Below are 20173 nucleotides of genomic sequence, written 5' to 3' on the forward strand. Positions count from 1 at the left end.
TCCCTCTTTTATGACCCTGCAAACACAGGAGTGTTTCCTATAATACTGGGAATTTTTTAGTGATTTGCCTAGTTTAAATCTTAAATTCCCTGAATAGCGCATATTCCCATTTTAATTAAGAGAGGTTGTAGCACATCACAGTGCATCTCAGGAAGACAGGCTTTTCTGATACTGAGCCTCTGGAATATCCCATTGCTTCATTCCTGAGTCAGACTGTGATGCTGTGGCTGTATCAATGCTATGGCTAGGCTTGGAGTCAGAAGGAAATATCCTTTCTGATACTTACCATTTACCGGTCTTGAAATGCACATTAATCTAGCGTTGTAACTTATAATGGGTAGAATACTGGTATAGAAACTTTCTTCTCTTATTTTCTCCTTTGCAGATGACCATTCCAGGATATGTCTGAAAGGTGAAAGCAGCCACGACAATTCAGACTACATCAATGCTAGTCCAATTGTAAGTACGGTAACATATGAGAAAGAATCCAAATAGTTGATTCCTGTCTTTCCTTGTTGCCAAAATATGCTCACTTGAGGCACCTCACTGCTCAGATTGTGCAACCTCAGGTTGTGAGCACCTCACAACTCTGTTTCAGGCTGTCCTTACAAATTGAAGAGAAATAAATAAATAAGTACCTTTTCAGTTTATGTACTAAGAAAACAAAGTCATTAGATAGTCCCCATTCTACCTTGTAATACTGTCGGGTTTTCTGTACTTGATATTATTAACTTACAAATTATAAAATTCAATGCTATACCCTTGGTGGAGCTTTTCCTTCTCCGAGGAGGTAAAAATAGCTTGTTCTTTTTTGCTTTGCCCTACTAGCTATAGCCATGGGAGGAATAGATTTTGTAGTCATGGAGAGCTGAGCTCCACAGACTTCTGAGCTTCTTCTGCATCAGAAAGTGACATTTCCTCTTACCTTTCTTTCTCTGGTGACCCACTGATGAGCAACCTGGTGTTTCTGTAGCTCTTCTGATTCTCTGAACTTGCTGTTTTCAAAGCAAGAACAAGATCCCTTACCCCTTGTATAATCATTCCAACTGCAAAGTAGGTCAATCCAATTTTTGCATCCAGATACTCCAGTGTGGCCAAGCTGCCATTTCCCACCTTATGTAAGTTGAATCCTCTCTGGTCTGTGAAAGGTGATAGGGAGAAAAGGTCTCTCTTTATAGACACAAAATAGGTATGATAGTGCCAGTAGCATTGCCCTGTCATACCATCTCAATGGAAGTGTCATGATATCCATGTGAAGGGGGGAAAAGGCTCAGTGTCCTTGACCTCTGTGGTACTGCTAGTATTGGAGTTACTTTTTTTCATGCTTTTTATTCATGTTAATTAGGCACTAATTAAAGTTATTAGAGGGAAACTATGAAAAAGAACTTAGGATGGAGAATTAGATCTCACTGCAGTGGGCTGTATATGCCATTACTGGCTCATTTTCCTGGGGAGTGTCACTCCCCCAGTTAAATGACTTCGTGTGGGCAAGGCAGCTGACAATTTGCAGCAGCATGAAATTACAGTCTGCTTACTTCCAGTGTTGTTAACAATACTTTTTTTCTTAAAAAAACCCACAAGTACATAAAAGCTGTTCCCTGATCTCTGTTTTCTTTACTTTCAGCAGAGTTCAAAAGCTTCATTCCTTCAACATATCAAAATGCTATATTCTGAGAGTTAGAAAATACACAGAAGTCAACAAACATCTTTGGGAATTTATTGTCTTTCACTTAGAGTAGATGGGAAACCAAAGCACCTTCACATTCAGGGATTGCCAATTTTAGAGGACAAGAACATACATGCACAGATTAGAGTTTCTGGACTACTTTTAAGTATGTCTCTGACTAGACCAAGCTCTATTTGGCACCAGGATCAGCAGATCACAGTAAGTTGGTGCTCCAAGGAATGTGTATCCTGCCTGTAAAGTCATACACAGAGGTCCAGCTCCAGTGCTTCAGTGCTCTGTTTGCATGTCTTCAGGACACAGTTGGTGAGTTATGTTTGGTCAAGCCTTAATTTGGTAGTAGAAACGGAGAGGTTTTTTTGGGAAGCACAGGAGTGGAAGAGGATAACTGGAAGTAAGATATCGTATTCTTGTAAGAGCTTGGTTGTAATTCACATGATTACAGCTTGATGTCAAAGTGGACTTACAGCATCTGTAGACAGTGCTAAGCTAGGTTCAGTGGTTGCAGCTGTACAAGTGCTGGGATTTACCAAAAACTCAAGATGGGCTACTGAACCTACCCAAAAGTCTGCGTAGACACAGTTTAACTAGTTTTAGTACACAGATTTATTTGGTTGGAGAAGTGATAAATTCTCGCATGTGTGTATATGCCTGTTGCAATTGTAATTATGGATTATAGTGTAATTATTTCTTTAATTACACTGAAAAGTATTAGATTAAGTAGTATTGGAGGTGAAGAAACAGGACCAAGACATCCCATTGACAAAACTGGTTTGCTTTGCCAGGATGCCTGAAGCTAATGCAAGCAGAGGGTCTCTGCTTCCACAGCTTAAATTCTTGTGTTTTTACACAGAAGCTGCCTTTCTATCCAGCTCTTAATAAGGGTATTTTCTTCTGCAGGGTTAGAAGGTATTTCTTTTTTTTGTTGCTTTCCCAGTCTCAAGAGTTTTGTTCAATAAAACAAGTCACACTGATGAAGCAAAAAATCTCATGGTTGTCTTAATATCTCTTGCAGAAATATTTCTATACCTAGAGAAGAGTGGGTTCACAAGTGTTTTATTAGACTGGGACAAGTACCCAGTAACTTGCATAACCAAGAAAAGTACCAAGAGAAATTCTTGAGTTCTTTTTCTTAATGGTAGGATAGAGAACCTACTGTTTGGGGAGAAGTGCCACAGATGACATTTGTGTAGACCTGCTGTTCCAAGGAAAGATGTGCTGCAGATAGTTACGTGAGTCCATTTCACTGAGTAGTCATTTTGCTATTTTGAAAGCAGTAGATCAAAATATGTGTTTCCTGAAGGTGATGCAGTTGGAGGTTGACAGGAGAAAATCACTGCTTTGCAAGCCCATGGTTTGGAAAGATTCCCTGCAAACCGTTGAATTTAAAAAAAAAAAAATAATTAAATATCTTCAGGTGAGTGTAAACATATTTGTTAATCTGGTATAGTTTTCGTAAAATGAGGTAAAATATAGGAGTGGCAGAGAGATTCAGTCTCTGTTCCTCTCCACCTCAGTTGCCTACTGGAATATTGTGTTGGGCACTTGATTCTGCAGTATTTACTGTGGTTGTACAGCTGTTGCAGCCTGAGCTGGACATACGTGCTCTTACTACTGATCTCTATTTGAGATCTTTTCTGTTAGCAGGCACACGTTCAGTCAGTGTCCTTGTAAGTGTGCAGTGGATGTGGAGTACCAGTACAGTACTGATCTGCCTTCGCTTGCTCTTGCAAAAATCCTACCATTTCTTTCCTTCAGACTGCTGTCTTTCCACTTAAATAACCTCGGTAATTATCATATCAATACAGGGATGCTCCTGGTGCATTTGGCATTGCAGTGCTTGGGTGAGGAGTGAGCACTGTGATGAGCTGCAAGATGGGCATTAATAGCTCAGGATCAGTACAGGCTGAACTGACTGGAAGAGGCTTTTTCCTCCCCACGTGTGTGAGCTGTCTGGTGGAGGAAGAGTGTAAAATAAAGTAATTATATCTGTGCTTCAGAAAGGGAAGCTGCCAGTTGGGTGCATGTCACTGGGTATCTCCAGCTTCTGGGTCAGTGGTCCAGTCTCCAGCTGGGGCTCACTCAACCTTAACTGAAGTCTAAATGAGTGCAGCAGCACACCTTAAAAAAAAATCCCCGTGCTAAACAATGAGCTGGCCACCTGCCCACATGTTTCTTCCTTTTAAAAAGTGCTACCCCTCCTCAATACCTCCTTTCTCTCCAATATGATGTGAAAACTGGGGTTAGATTGGTGGCCTCACAGCAGCTGGGAATGGGTGAGGAGAATCAGGAAAGATTTAGTCCAAATTCTTCCCATAGGTCTTTAATTTCACTGTAGTGTAAGGCCAGGCAAAATGAGTCCTTGGGATAAATTTGCAGGGTAGAAATCTGTTTCCCTCCTCTCTGAAATAACATAAAGTACTATGATAATAACTCTGCTATCGGCAGCTGAATGAAAGGCTTGCAATTACAGCACAAGGAGACCCTGACTGTGCAGAATAAAACTGTGATAATTACTTCTGTCATATTTGTACTTAGTCCTCATTAAATTTCAGGAAAATCATCCAGTAGTAAATAATGTGCAATCTTTGCTTTTAAATCAGAGGTCATGAAAGTAAATGGGAAATTCTGTTTTTCCTCATAGGGTGTCTGAGAGAGAAAAAATCCCGTCAACTACATTTTAAAACTCAGTTTGCTTATTATTGAAGACACCAGACTGAGGAATGTCATTAGCACGACAGTTTGTTCAAATACAGCATACAAATTACATCACCAAGAATAGACTCTGAAATTCATAATGGCATTCACAACCAGATTTACTTCTTTCATTCCATTAGGGGTTTTAAAGGAAGGATTTAAAAAATTGTTTTAAATTTTAATTCAAACATGAAGGGGAGGACAGGTCTACCTTTTTAATTTTAATGCTGAGATAAATATGATTACAAAGTTCATCTGCATTTGCAGGATATGCTTTCTTTTACATAAACAAATAAACTTTTTCTGCTTTTAGAGACTGCCTATACTTTGTGTAATAAATAAATACATGCATGGAAGTAGATTTTGTTGGGGCTATAAACACAATAAGTCTGGAAACCACACAGCAGCTTGAATCGATATGAATTTTTAAGGTGTTAGTAGGATTTCAACTTCCTTTCTGTCAAATTTGGTGTACACTGGATCTCATTCTGATCTCATGTGATTTAGGAATATTTCAGCTGGATTCAGAGGATTTAGATGAAGGTAAATGGTGTGACTGAGACCACATCTCACCCAGCATCTTTCTCTGTGGAAAGTAAGGATCTGACAAGCTGAAAGGGAAGGTAAAGGGCAGGAATGAATGTGTCATCATTTATGAGATTTCAAAATGGTCATTGATGCCTATTGATGGTTTTACTTCAGTTTACAATTTTACAAGGCTACTTAATAAGAATCTACGTGTGCCACTCTCAAGTCCAAATACAATACATTTGAGGATTTACTCCCAGAATGTATTGATTTTGCTGTATTCCATCAGCATTATCAGTGAAATCATGCAGCAGCAAAATCTCTATCGAAAAACTCAACAAATTTCAGCGTTCTTAAGGGAATCCTTGCAAAGTCCTGGGATAAGACAGCAAGATAATAGAACTCTTGAAGGAAAAACTAAAGGTGTAGCTTTTATTCTCTAGTAAAGCACAGGTGAAATTGTGGTCTGATGTTAACAAAGGTGAAACCAATTGTGATAGTGTTCTTTATATTTTTTCCTACTTTAAGGTACCGTAATTCAACTTATATTACCAAGCACTGTAGAAAAATATAAGTTGTGTCACTAAAGTTTTATCTAATTTTTTTTTTCCAAGAAGAAATCTCAATGCTCCTCCTGTTTGTTTCCATTTGCTTTCAATATTGGTAGTGACGGAAATCACCACAGTCAGTGGTCAGTTATAGTAATCCTTGATCTCTAATATAAAATCATGGAAAAATAGATTGAAGCATTATCACCAGACTTGCCTTTGTTGTACTGCAGTAGAAAATGAGAATTCCATCATAGTAGAACAGTTGTAATAATTGCAGCTTTTTCTTTCTAACAATGGCTGTTCGATCCAGTTCTGATGTAAGCCTTGTGAACTTGATGCTTTGATGGGGAAGAGGGAAGAATCCCATTCTTTTTGAACAACTACTATTAGGGTGATTTCTGAAGGTTGTTCTGATGTAAAATGTTAGCAAACAGTCAATTTTTGGTTTAATACTTGATTGTATGGAGTCTGCAGTTCTCCATTCTTCTCTGGAGAATGCATTTTCTATTTTATTTTCATGAAGTGAGAAATCTGAGGGATCCTTGAAAGAAGATAATGACTAGTGACATGAAAAAAAAAGCCTTTTACTTGATCCTTGATTAGTTAGTTTAAAACCCATTACTGACTTTATTTCTTTATTCAAACTTCTGTTAACTTTGATAGATTAAGTTGCCCTTAGTGTTCTTGGTGACCTTGAGAGAATCAAAAAGAACATAGCAAAAACATTCAAGAGCCATCCCTTGCCATCACCTACTCACGTTAAATTGAATGTGACCAGGGTAGTGATTTTTCACACTTTTCTTGAAATACGTGGCCTTTAAAACAGTACATGTAATAGAAAATTGATGAAACCAGGAATTTAATTTAATTAGTTTAATCTTTGCTCTTATTTTTGTTCAGTTAAAGATCATTTAATTGTGTGATAGGGCTTTCTGCCATCTTCTATTTGCTCCAAGCAAGAAGAGTTTCTGCTCATAATTGTTTTTTGTGCACCGCAATGTGTTTGGAATATAATAATTGTAATTGTCTTTTGGATTATTGTTAAACTGCTGATATACTTCACTACTCTGTGCTTATTGTAATGTTTACCACGTTCCAACAGCACCTTTGTGAAAGAGGTTGATTAATGCTGAAATGCCAAGATTGGCCTATTCCTGATTTATCAGCTGAATGTTGAAGAATGTTTCCTCCATGACAGTGCTATTCGCATCATCCTTGATTTCTTCTGCCTTTGCTTTCTGGCATGTCTACATACAAAGAATTTATTTTAAGAAGAAATTCAATTATTTTTCTAAAGTTTGGTGTATTCACTATTGGTTACATTTCTGAGCCAGGCTCTCACCTGTCGAAGAAGTGACATCATTTTCAAGTGGATGCAATGGTCTCCACAGGGAGTAGCAAGTCCTCCTCAGTGCAGGTCGATTTTTCTAAGTTAAGATTTTTAGTTCCAGCATAGGAAACCATTTCAGCACAATGATGATCTTAAGGATTCAAAACAAAACAACTACAGAAATTATTTCAACTATAATGGAGAAAAAAAAAAGAACACTTTTAAGCACGAATTTGCTTAATCACATTTGCTGTTGTTTTCAGCTGTGTTTAGTTCAGTGTCTCCAATTCTTATAAAAATAAAACAAAAAAAAATAGTTGCCCTTTTTGAAGTGGTTCCTAAGGTTTTTTTGTTAATACTGCTTTCTGAAGAAAGCTAGTTTTCCTCTGGTCTCAAAATACCCGCAGTAGTCAATGTTCTGCTATCAGAATTGCTTTTGTCAAAAGGCAAAGAAAGTAAGGTTGAAATTTGCTGTGAGCAATTGCTTGTTTTGAAGATTTATTTGCTGATAAGAGAAGCATCTCAGTGAAACACAGAATAAAATGATGGTGTTATAGACATCCTGGACAAGTTTTTTTGTAACTATGGGTGGTGAATCAGAAGTAAGCTTTTAGTCTGAATTGATTCGGTGACTTCATTTTACCTGTGTTGTGTTGTCATGGGGAATTTTAATATTAAGTCCAGCTTAATTATATGTCAGAAAATTAGAAACATAAAAGTGTTCTCTTCCTTTTTGCAACATTCATTATATTGTTGTTCTTTTAGAATAACTTACATCTGTTCTTTTATGGTTCTTCCCTCTTTTATGTTGCACATAATTATGAGGTGCCTTCTTTTGCGCTGACATGTACCATCACTGAAAATTTTGATAGGCTATGAATAAATTCAGGAGATGCCTGTTAATGCAAATGTGACTCACATTCGTTCTTATTCAGATCTTTACTTATAGAACAGAATCATGTATTGAGACAAATTCTGCCTTCAGCTACATGGATATAAGTTAACTCTCACCGACTTCAGTGTCACTGAGTCACACCCACCCATCTGAGAGCTGAACCGGGTCTCTTTTCTTTTTGTTCAAAGTTTTGTCTTGCCCAGGGTTAGAATGAGTTTGTTTGTTTTTTAATCCTATCAGCAGATCTTCTTTTTCAGCAGAATGAGTCCTAAGATTTAGAACCAAGAAAACCACCCATCAGTTTGAAAACATTCATTGTAACACACTAATCCTATTTACTCTTGATGGCTTTGTTTCTCAGATTCTTTATTTTTTCTGCTCAGTGAATTTTCTGCTCCTTGAATTAAACGTAATAATTAAGGTCTTTAAACAGAACTTCCTCCATTGAGGCCAAATCCATGCATTTAGATAAATCAGCTAACCAGAAAAAGCCAGAAACTGAATTTGTTCCCCATTTTTACTGGTTTTTAGTTGCATGTGCCCTTGACTGGCACAGTGGAAATGGAGAACATATTTAGATGTGTGGAGCATTCTTAACATTCAGTGTAGAAAAATGTTTCAAATGGCTCCTAGGTTACTATGAAACCACAAGTACTGATCTCAAATAAATGCCTTTGTCAGCCACCATAAGTGATCTTACTCTGCATATTGAGGACATAGGACATGGTTCATCATGTGTGATGATATTCATCTGGTAGCATCAGTCTTTTGGGGGAAAAAACCAGAAATAAAATTCTCTGCTTGCCAATGAAGGATGGAGGGACAGGACTTTAGGAAGTCCCTTTTTCTGCCCTTACATACTTTCTGTCTCTAACACAGCAAACGATTTTTCTTTCAAATAAATCCAGTCCATGTTCTTTTTCCTTATTCCAGATGGACCATGACCCCAGAAACCCTGCATATATTGCCACCCAGGGTCCTCTCCCTGCTACTGTTGCTGACTTCTGGCAGGTAAGTTAAATGCCTCTTTGAAAACTGAATTTATGTTGTAAGTTTTCCTATGCTTCTTGAAACGTAAGTTGTATAAAAATATGTTGTGCTTGAGTCACTTTAGGTGTAATAACCTTCATTCTAATGTCTTTGTTAAATCTAGTACATAGATATTCAAGCCATCTATGTATTAAGACAAGCCCTGCTAAAGAATAGTTGATCTGAAAATTATTGAAAACCTCAGGCCAAAGTATTCATGTTTTAGTGCCAGGTCTCTGTAATTTAATTACTGCCAAGAACTGGGTGATTTTGAGAGGGCCTGACCTTCTGAAGCATGTAGCCAGAATTCATGGTCACTCCCCAGATTAGAAAGGACCTAACATTGTGTGCCATGAATTTTCCCATTGAAACCTACTTGTCACATGTCCCAGTTCCCCAATATGCTTAAAGTCTTATGCATTTTTCTTACCACACATAGTCAAGACCCAGCTGCATAAATTTAAATAGGGGCAGAATTTTTTGCAGGATTGGGGCTAAATGCAGTAGTTATTGATATACAAATAGGAATTTACTTTGCATGCAGGTGTTTTACTTGCTAGTGCAGCTCTCAGATTTGGACATTCACACATTGCTGGGCTAGATGTGTGTGATGGATACACTGTGTTAGATATTCCTTTGGAAGTGTAGAAGTGCACCTGACAGGTCACAGGAGCTGTTTGGGGAGGAGGCCGACTGGGTCTTATTATCAACACAAACATATGTTTGGGGTTTTTTGTCTTGCATTATGAGTTTAGAAGCATTTTTTGTTAAGATAAAGAATATCTGTGCAACAATTTCAGATGTCATTGTATTTTAGTAGCTTGCATCAGTTGAAATCATTTCTTCATCTACATTACATGACCTATGATTAGAAATTATTAACTGATCCCTATTGAAGATGTTTTTCATGTCACAATTTCCTGCTTTTTATGGCAAGGGATCAGCACATTTTCAAAAAAATTATTGAATTTTGGATGCCTGGATATTTAAGTGCTCAGTCTGAGATATTTCGGGACTGGTTTTAGAAGGGCAGAGCAGATGCTTTCTGCTTGAAGTCAGTTGAACTTTTGGTCTGGCTTAAATTTTCAAGTGACTTGTGGATTTTATCTTCACTGTTTGGTAATTAGACACAATTGAGAAGACTGATCTTTTTTCCCTTGGAAGGTGGATTCCTTATGACAGGCATGGAACTTGAAAATGTGTCTGTTAAGTTAAACATGCAGAATCGAATTCTATATTAGCTGTTCTGTAATGACATTTTATGATTCCTAAGGCCCAGGCTCTTAATTGCATATTTTTGCATATTTATATATTTATATATTTACATTTTGTATATTTTCACCTGCACCTGCCCCTTTACATGTTGAAAAAAGAGCCCTCTTTGTATAAGCATTGCAGAAATCAGAATTAATCATACAAACACAGTATGAACAGTTAGGCAACCTGTTTGCATGGTCACAGAGACTCCAACTGAAATGTTATTTTTTTGTTCTGTGATCCAATCTTCTTCATTCCAACTTCATACTCAAAAGACCTCTTTCTTTCCTTTCTTTCCTCTTGCTATTTTGAGTGGAGGAGTCTTCACTTGCCTTCTGCTCTTTTTGCTATTTCTCCTCCCAGTTATCTGTCAGTGAAAGTTCACTCCATCTCCCCACCAGATTTGCTGTGAACATCTGCACACAAACCATTTGGAAGCCATGGTTCACCTTCGGTTCGAGTGTTGCTATGTGTCCATTTTTGATGTGATGTTCTTTTATTGTTTATTCTATTAGGTTCCATAGGAAATTTGATTTCTGAGATTTACTTTGATTATGTCTGTCACTTCAGCATAACAATCTGCCCATGTCAGATTGGTCCATCACCCACTTTTCTTAAACTTCCTACTGAACACATGTCAATGTGCCAGTTCCTGTCCCAAGCCTTTTACATGCCCCAGGGTACCAACTAGGCGTAATAAACAGGCCAAGAGAGATTAACTCCTTACAGAACAGTGCATCCTCAACCACTGCAATGTAGTAGACCCAGTGTACAAGCGAAAAGCCATGTCTTGAAGATGTTGCAGTTTATGCCTAGTTGAAGGAGTAAACTTAATTTCTGGTTTTCACATAATAGTACCTATTTTAAGGTGAGGCCTGGGAAACCTGAATGTTCTAAGGAAAATAGGGCCTTAACTGCTGTCAGGGCACAAAAAATATTTATTTAATACAGTTTTCTGTAGTTTATGGTGCTTCCGTGGTGCTGCCACTGGGGACTGTTTAAAGATTCAATTATTCATTCCTGATGCTTCTTCTCAGTGGTTCTCCTCCCTCTCCCTCCTCCACTTAATCCCAGCTGTTGCTGAGTTGTATTGCTCTTTTCCCTTTTTTGTGCTCAATGAGGCAGTTTTCTGACTGATAGTGAGAAGAATGACTGACTCCAGAGGGATGTGGGACTATTCTGTTGTTCCTAGTCTAAATGCACATTGTCATGCTTTAGCAAGTCCAACAGAAACACTTGGAGTTTCATCACTGTCTATGGCAATATTTACTAGATGTATTGCTCCTAATTTTTGCAGAGATTTAGCTGCTAGGATTTCTGAGACCAGTTGCACGGTAAGCAGCAGCCACTGCATTGTATCTTGGCTGAAAGGCTGCCCCAGCAAGAACTTGTTATAATTGTTTCCACTCTGTAGGTATTTCAAACTGATTTCTAGAAAACACTGGTCTAAAGAGCATTTGTTTTACTTGAAAGTGTAAAGCAACTTTACTGGCATTTACAGCACATATTACCCATAATGAAATCCAAACTTCTTCTGATTTTACTGTCTAGATTTCATGCTCAAATTTCTGACACAGCTTTTAAAACTGGTTTCCCTTAAGCTTGCATTAGATTCTTCCACCAATCAGTGACTACGTCTACAGTAGCAAGCAGTGTGGCCCACTGTGAATGGATTTGTAGAATGTCACAGCACTTCGTAGGTTTTACTTCAGACCAACTGTTCATTAGTCCAATGGACTGAATGTCTCCTGGCAGCGGAGAAGGCTAAAGATGTATCTGGAGGAAGCTCCTTTCTAAAGGACCTCAGTTCCTGAGCTCTGACACTGTTCTGCTGTTTCTGCTGCTCTTGGTCTGTCCACTACATGATCATGTGGTCACATCCATTATCTCTATTTAAGATCAAACAGATAATTAATTTGGGGTGATATTTTTTTCCTGGTTTTATTGGCAGGCTCCTCTAAAACATCTTGTGTTGATTCAGTGGCCAGTATTTTAGTGCAAGTGCTGTTAGACACTTAGCAATCAAATTCCCATTTACTGTTTTCAAGTTGCCCAGATCTGAACAAAGATCATAGTTAGATCAGTGTCTTCTCTTTCCCAAACTAGACAAAGCTTTTTCATACAACATTGATGACACTTGATCCAGGCTCATCTCATTTAGCATTCTTCCCACAGTGAGCAGATACAAACCTAGTACCACTGTGGGACTGAAGAGGGACAAGTTTCATTGATCTCACTAGTGACCACTTCTTGGAAGATTATGTCTTTTTGGTAGGGTGGAGAAGAGGAGGTGTCATTCTTCAGTGCCATCTAACTAGAGCCGATAGAGCTGGACATTAGACTCAGAATTTTCTGTATGACTTCCTATTCATTTGGGCTTTCAACTTCCTATTCATTTGAGTTTTCACATTGACTTGAGAGATCCAGCTTGATGGAAGTTTTTCTTTCAAAGACACAGTGTTTGAGCTGGATATTGGGTAATTTTCAAATGGTGTTCAAATTTGTATATGTTGTGAAAAATAATAATGATAAAAAAGACAATAGTCTTACACTGGCTTTTCTAATGGCAAAAGACCACTTCCAGGCATCAGACTTCCACAGTTATCTCTGACCTTCCAGTTTACTTCTGCAGCTCCTTAGTTTCTTGGCATAGCTCCTCTCAGTCAGCAAGTGCCAAGTTAGTTCCAACTTTCCTGGCTCACCCATTTCTTTGAAAACTTTCTAGCCTGCAGGAGTTGTGTTGTCAGTCATCTCATTGATCTGTTTTGCCACAGGGCTTCCTAATCTGTCTGCATATTCTGTGTTTGTGGCTCAAGCACAGATTTCATCTCTGCCTGCTTGTCATCTCTTGGACCACTCTGGAAGTTTTCCAGCCGCTACTTTAATTAATTTTTAAAAGCCTCCAGCTGATTTAAGTCTTCATTTAATTTTATCTGGTCTTGTTTTCATCTTTTTACCAATTACTATTTCTGAGAGATACAACCTTCATTGATTCTATTTTGGTTCAGTGGGAATTCCACCTCATGATTCCCTTTCTTGAAAACTGGATGACTCTCCTCATATTTTACCTGAGTGGTTAAACAATTTGTCCGGTCTGTGGGTTGTTTTCTTCTCAGCTGGAAAGAAAATTCATCCTCAGGACAGGGTTTTGCTTTGATAGAGTTCCATTTTATTTACAAAGAAAGTACAGAGTTTTATTTCCTTGAACAAAGACAGAATCAAATAACAGGCAATAACTTCTTTTTTTCCAAACCTCATTCACCCAGTGTTTTACCCCCAACCTCTCTTTCAGCTTTTCTTCTACCAGGATCACAATGCTAGTTTGTCGAGCTGTGCTGGTGGTTTCTTTATTCCTTTTACACATTTATGCTGCTTATCGGGATTAATCATCTTGCCTTGATTAATGCTCTCTCTCTGCATTAAGCACATGAGTTTCTAGAGAAACTCATGGGTCCATATGCTTCACGTTTCTCTTGTTTTTGATGATAACTTCTGTAATTTCGGTTATCAGGCTTCATAAAAGAGTTTGCTTGTTTCTTACATTTATCTTGAATGAAAGGTGATGATTTTGTCCGGCAGCTTCAGTGAGATTTCACTCAGCTCTTTCACATAGCGCTATTAAAATTCAACATCTCTTTGAACATAATTCAAAAGAAAGAGGATGTAGAACATTTCTGATCTATAACAAGTTTTCGCAGCAGGAGTTCCATGTTGTGAATAATTCTGGAGGCATAAAATTTTATTATTTTCCGTATGTGCTGGGTTATAATTCCACAAAGTATTTGACATGAAGAACATGTCTTAACTTGCACAGTATTCTAAGAGGCAAGGATTGATAATATGCAAGAAAACTATTCCTAGGAGTGAGGATTTTTAGAACCAATTGTCCTTGCACTGAAAAATTGTTCTTAATTGTGGTGGTTTTATAAATTGCGTGTCTGCTAAGGTTTGTCATCTCCAAATTGAGATTCCTGTAGGAGGCCATAAATTTTTCCTCTTGTAAATACCCTACACTGTGTTTTGCTATCATAAATCTACCCACATTTGCCTTTCTTTGCCTCCTCCCTTTCGGAGGGTAGTGCATTTTCACTTTTTTTTTTTTTTTAACCTTATTAAGTCAAATAGAGGGAGGGAACAAGCACTTCCTGGCATGTTTTAGTTGCTTTAGAAAATGAAGTCATATGTGATACATAATTTTCGTAAGCATTTGTTTTTCTGTGATGTCCTCCCTCCATGACAAACATGATTAATCGTTCTCTGAGCATTACATAACTTCTACAGAAGGAGTATAAAAATATGATTTTCCTCATTTTGCAAATGTTCATTAAGGTTCAAAGCACCTACAACAGCAATCCTTGAGGTTAAATACAGCCCACACTTGTAGTTTAGACCAGAAAATTCCCTTGTTTTTTGCCTAAATAGATCTATAGCTCAGGCTAGATAGTTTCCCAAATGCCTTAGTCCCTGAAGGGCTCCCGTGTGGAAAGGGTGACAGAGCAGATACCACTCATGAACAGCACTGGGTCAGACGCAAGACCAGGAAGGCAGACTTCAGGTGCTGCCCCTTTGTGGTTAGGATGCTCCTCTAGGAAGCAAGAAAATGCTTCATCCTACATGTTCTGAATCAAACCCATGCTTTTCACTACCCCATCCTTCCTCCACTTTTAGCCAGTACATGAAATAGTCTTGGAAATGCTCTTCACCCTACTTGTTAAAGCTGGACGGGTCTTGCCAACAAAAAAAGAGAGAGCTCCCTGGAGTGGAGGTTTGCACTGTTGTAGTTATACTGAGTGGGGAAACCTCATCTTTGCTCCCTTGATTATTTTTTACTTGTATTGCAAGACTATTAAATGTAAAATGGGGAAGGAGTCCCAAGAATAAAGTCCACAGCCCTAATGTGAGCCAGGGATTTCAATTGCCATTTACTTTTCATTGCCCCAGACCTGCATTTCTTAATCTAAAACTATTTTTAATTTTCCCTACCCATTTTCAGGAGTAAATTATCAGCATCCACTCAAAAACTGACTATTGGTTTCCTCCCAGATCAGACTGGAATGTTAAGAACTGATTCCTGAGTCTCAGTCTCAAGGACACGATAAATCTTTGCATGTCTGATCAGCAGCACTTGGTTCTCTCTTCCAGTTTTGGAATTCAACAAAAGAAATACAAAATACTGTCAGTTGATTGTTTCCTCTGCAGAAAGGATTACTCATCAGTGATCTCCAAGGGCAAATCCCAGTGGCAGGAGACCATGTCCCTGTAGCTGAATGAGTCTTCCTGCAAAATCAGTGTTCCAAGCCCATGGGCTGAGTAGGAACAACTGTACCAAACCCTATTCAGCTCTAATTGCTGGTTTCTGTGCTCCCAGTTCAGCACGTTTTGTGAGTGCTGAAATTAATTTACGGACTAAATTACTCTTCTGCATTTTGTTATGTGCAGAACATGGTGCTTTCCAGCAGTTTTGATTCCCAAGTTTTATTTTCCTTGCCTGGGATGAGACTTCCTGCATGTCTAATCAGTTCTCACCTTCAGAAAGAAGAGCAGATGAAAACCAGTAGAATGCAATTCAATGTGTAAAATATGCATATTTTAATTTAATAAAAGAAAAACAGCAAGGGAGATGTAGGCACAGAACAGTAGCCCCTAGAGCTCTAGTAACTTGTCAAGCCATGAGAAATAAATATAGCATTAGAAATTCCATAGGCGTTCAGTAAAGGAGTGTGCATTTGCCATGCTCACTTCTAATTATGGCTGTGGTTGGAGAAGGTACTTAGAAGTGGTCCTTTTAAAATTTGTATCCCTTTATTGCTTAGCTTACGTCTTTTCAATACTGAAGTGCAAAGCTAATTACTGACGATTTTTGTGGACTTTTGCTCCTTGATGTGGTTTTGTCAGCACTGCAATTCTAAACAGAGCTCATATTTAAATTATTTAATAATAAGACTTGAGTTAGGAGTCTACTGAGAAGAATAAGAGCAGTTTATGTCTCTCTGAGAAAGCATAAATTATTGCAACACATGCAATCATCTTGAGTTTGCCTTTCCCGTTGACTTCCAAACAAGTGATGCTGCAACAGCAGGGGACATAATACAGGGAGCCAGACTGATGACTTCATATTTATATATGGCCCTCTCTGAAGCCATCTTTTCAGCTGCAGTCAGATACTTTTTAAATTAAAAACAGATTGTTGATCATTAATTTTTCAACATACAGGTTGGCTTAGCTGTCAGGCACTGCTATGATTTTGCAAGTGGCAATTCTGACCTTGCCAGATTTGACCCTTTTCATATCAAAATGATAAGTCATTTTCAAACAAAGTAGTTTGCAAAAACCATTTGTATTACTTTTTGACTGGCATACATTGTGAAGTTCTAGTTGATAAACAAAAATCTAAATTCCCCGCCATTTTTTTTCTTCAGTTAAAAACTCTCCTTTCTTTTAAAGCTTGAAAGAAGTCACAGTTGAGTTAATTATTTTCACAATATGTAATGGGAAGAATATTATCTGACCCAGCAAGCGTTAGTACCTTGCTTTGTTGGGTTCTTTTAGGAGTTGTGTTTATTCATGTTGAGTTGTGATTATCATTAGAAATTATTTGGGTTCTCTTTGCTGTTTTTTCTGCTTTTCCAAATCTTTGTATTTTCCAACTATATTGGAAGCCTAAAAGACTGAAAAGGCACATTCTGTAGTTTGCTGGAAATCCCTCCCAGAAAGCAGCTGGTGTGATTAGCCTGTTATATTTAGTGAACTTGCTGTATTTAACTGATTATCCCATCTATTTTCTACTTTTAAATTGTCACATTTTAGAAACTTCTCCACTAGTCTCCATTAAAAGAAGAGCATCTGGGCAGAGCTCATATCTTGTCATTTCCCCATCACTAAAATTAAGAAAATGACTGAAAAATAAGTTTGGGGAGGATCATTCATTACAAAAAGAAGCTTCAAAAAAGAGGAGTTTCATATTAACCATTTTATTTACAAGCTAGTAAACATTTTCAAATATAAGTTATCAAAAAAAATAATGTTTTATCAGATTTATGGCAGTTTTGTAACACTGGTTCTACTATTTGTGACTTTATTTTTCTCCCTACTTAAAAAACCAATTCTGTGCTCCTCCTCAAGTAATTCGTACTAAATATAATTCATCCCAGTGTGGAAGTCCTTTGTATGGGACTGGCATGCTGGATAACCACAGCATGAGGTCTCCACACTTGGTGGATTTCATCAACAGGGAATCCTGCGGATCTCAAACACACTGCTCATCTTTGGGTTGCAGGATTCAGCCTTTAATTTGCAATAAGTGGAACAGGATGGTGTCATTCTTGTCTAAGAAGTGTTTTGAGAATGATGCATACAGCAGAACCTCATTAAAGATCATTAACATGTTACTCTCCAGGCCTGTAGGCTGAGGGCAGACGTCACACAAAATTACACACTGTTCTCCCTTTTCAGCCAAGCACAGTCTGTGAGCTCTGCAGTGAGCTCCTGCATGTAACTCAGACTTTATCTCTTCCATTCAGAAGACTCTGTTCAACATTTCTTCTTCTCCTGGAAGTATTACCATAATTTACAAACGTGAAACTGCCTGTGCTAAGTGATTTGAATAAGTTTAGTTTTATATATTTCAAATATATATGCGTGTATGATATATATATATAAATGTTTAGATTTTATAGACACTTAGAGTCTAAGGCTTAACTTTGCTGGGCTCTACCTAAACGTAAAAGACTCTGCCCTCAGGGCTTGATATTCTCTTCATTCTTCTATCACATGCATTGACTTACTTTCTATTGTGCAAGCACACAAAGTTCAGAAGTATGAGAATTACCATGAATTCGCCACCAAACCTCCTCCTTTATTCTCTAAGCCCAGCTGAAATGTCTCTTTGGTAGCCAGAGGCACTTCTCCAGAGACTCTACTGGGATTGTACACACCTGGTCTCTGTAACCAGTTCTTTTGCTACCAAGACACACTCTTTGGGGCCACTTTCCAGTTCATGGACATATCTCCACCCTGAGCACAGCAAAGTGTCAGTGCTGGGAAATGCAACTTCTGAAAAACTCATCAAGGAGCTAAAGATGGAGAGGTGAACCAATACCAGTATAAAACTATGTGAAGTGCTTTTGATTCGTCCCGCTTCCCCATTATTTGGAAAGAAATCCAGATACCAGCCAGATGTTCTAATATTTGAATTAGCAAGGAAACAAAGAAAATGCTGTAGTCCTCCAGTCACAGGCTGTGAGCCTTAGTGGAAATCCCATCTCAATTGTAAGCACAGGAGATGCAGGGGCAGTTGTTGTAACAGGGATGATGGCACTAGGTGGTATTGCCTTCTTGATTTAGTAAATTTGACTCCTACTTTTCACACAATGACCTAAAAGAAATATTATACCCCAGAGTAACTTTGAAATTGTTTGTTTAAATTAACTTTCATTTGGATTTATGCTTAATGAAATCTTCAGAGATGCAGACAGCCCTTCTCTAATGAAATGCTCTATCTTTGAACCAATGAACAGGGTTGCCAAACTGTAAGAATTCCTCTCTAAATGAGTGGGCTTTTATAATGTTACACTTGGGTGGCACAGGCAGAGTGCTCGATGATTAGTTTATGGTCTAGATCATTGTATTTTTATTACACTCATAAAAACTGTGTTTCTCCTCATTTTCGTAATGGCTTCAATGAGCTTCTATACCTTCTAGAGGCACATTAAATCGTTATGTGATGGAAGTACTGATTTAGTGGGGCTAGTTTTAAAGTAAGATGCATGTTTTGAATTCTTATCTTAGTCTGATTGCTGACTGAAAAAGTGAAACTACGTTAGAATGAATGAAATCTGTAGCATCTTCCTTACATATAAAGAAGGTTCCCAGCTGTGGCCTGAAATAAAGTACATAAAAGATACAAATGATAAATCTACATCTGTCTGTAAAATGTCTATAATTTCAAAGTATTTTTAAATGGTTTGTGGCATTCTGAGATTTTAACATGATGATGAGGGAATTACAGTATTTTTATTTAAAAAAATCTTTTAAGGAGAAAAAAGAAAACAGATAAGAAAGATTATTTTTTATTTTTAAATTCCACTGTAATTTTCTCCCCACTTCTATCAAAATGATAAATAATCCTATTCTGTGCAAACTCTAGATTCATTTCTCTAAATGATTCTAAGCTGGTTTTAAAAGTTGTTTTAATTATGTTGCAAAATGAAAAAAAGGGAAGAAAAATGTTATTTGTTTTTCTATATGCAAGCTCTTCTTAAAAGAGAAGACAACATCATTATCCATGAATGGGAAACCTTTTTATTTGATACGTAATTAAAAAAAATAATCCTTGAATTGAATGTATCATCTCATCTTTGCACAGTTTAGACAAAGGCCTTTTTTGTTGACAAAATTTACATGTCAATACAGTTGCTTATAAATATTTCTGTGAAATAAACATAACCCTTCACAAAAAGAGCAGTTTACTCTACATTTAGTAATTTTATATGCTAGCAAAAAGACAATGAAAGTTGTATGCAAATATAACATCAATGTACAGCATAATAATAACAGTTTTTAGTAATTATGCTGCTTGGTATTAATTCATAGGAGCCTTTTTGTTCAGCCATGGGCTGTGTTTGGAACAGAGATATGCCAGACCCGAGCATCTCTGCTTGTTTGCTGTTTGTGGAAGACATCCACAAATGCTTTAGTTGAGGATGTGCTGGATTCCTGTATCCTACTCTGTGACTGGTCTAAATTATTAAGGGATCATGCTGACAGTGAAGATACTCTGCTTTCCTCTGTTCCTGCAGTACTGGTGCTCTGTCAGAGCAGCAGCAGTTGGACTTTCCTTCTATCTCCAGAAAAAAAAAAAAAAGGAAAGTAAAAGGAGAAAAGAGAACTAGAAAAAAGAAAGGGCAAGGGGAGAGAACAAAAAAAAATAAGGAAAGGAAAATAAAATATAAACAAGAAAAAGACAGAGAAAAGGGAAAAGAGAAAGGAAAAGAAAGAAAAAGGAAGAAAGAAAATAAAGGAAAAAATGAAGGAAAGAGAAAGTAAAGTAATGCATGTTTGCAACAAATCTTTTATAAATGTGCATTTGGAGGGATGATTTATTCATCTGAAACATTTCTGGAAGAATAGATTTCGTTTGGGTTTTTCCTGTCTTTTCTTCATTATTTTTGTTCAGGTGCAACTTTTATGATTGTTTCAGTAAT

The 20173-nt window shown here is 37.5% G+C and overlaps 1 protein-coding gene across 2 annotated transcripts in view; it reads left to right on the forward strand.

The window, feature by feature from the left end:
- PTPRN2 (protein tyrosine phosphatase receptor type N2) overlaps window positions 1-20173 on the forward strand; it is a 641953-nt gene that overhangs the window by 585882 nt on the left and 35898 nt on the right. For both annotated transcript variants that reach the window (XM_064638038.1, XM_064638047.1), the window contains 2 exons: window positions 386-459; window positions 8619-8696. In XM_064638038.1, the coding sequence (XP_064494108.1) occupies window positions 386-459; window positions 8619-8696 (152 nt within the window). The remainder of the gene's footprint in view (window positions 1-385; window positions 460-8618; window positions 8697-20173) is intronic.

The sequence above is a fragment of the Pseudopipra pipra genome, chromosome 1 (assembly GCF_036250125.1).
Source record: "Pseudopipra pipra isolate bDixPip1 chromosome 1, bDixPip1.hap1, whole genome shotgun sequence".
Classification (NCBI taxonomy): domain Eukaryota; kingdom Metazoa; phylum Chordata; class Aves; order Passeriformes; family Pipridae; genus Pseudopipra; species Pseudopipra pipra.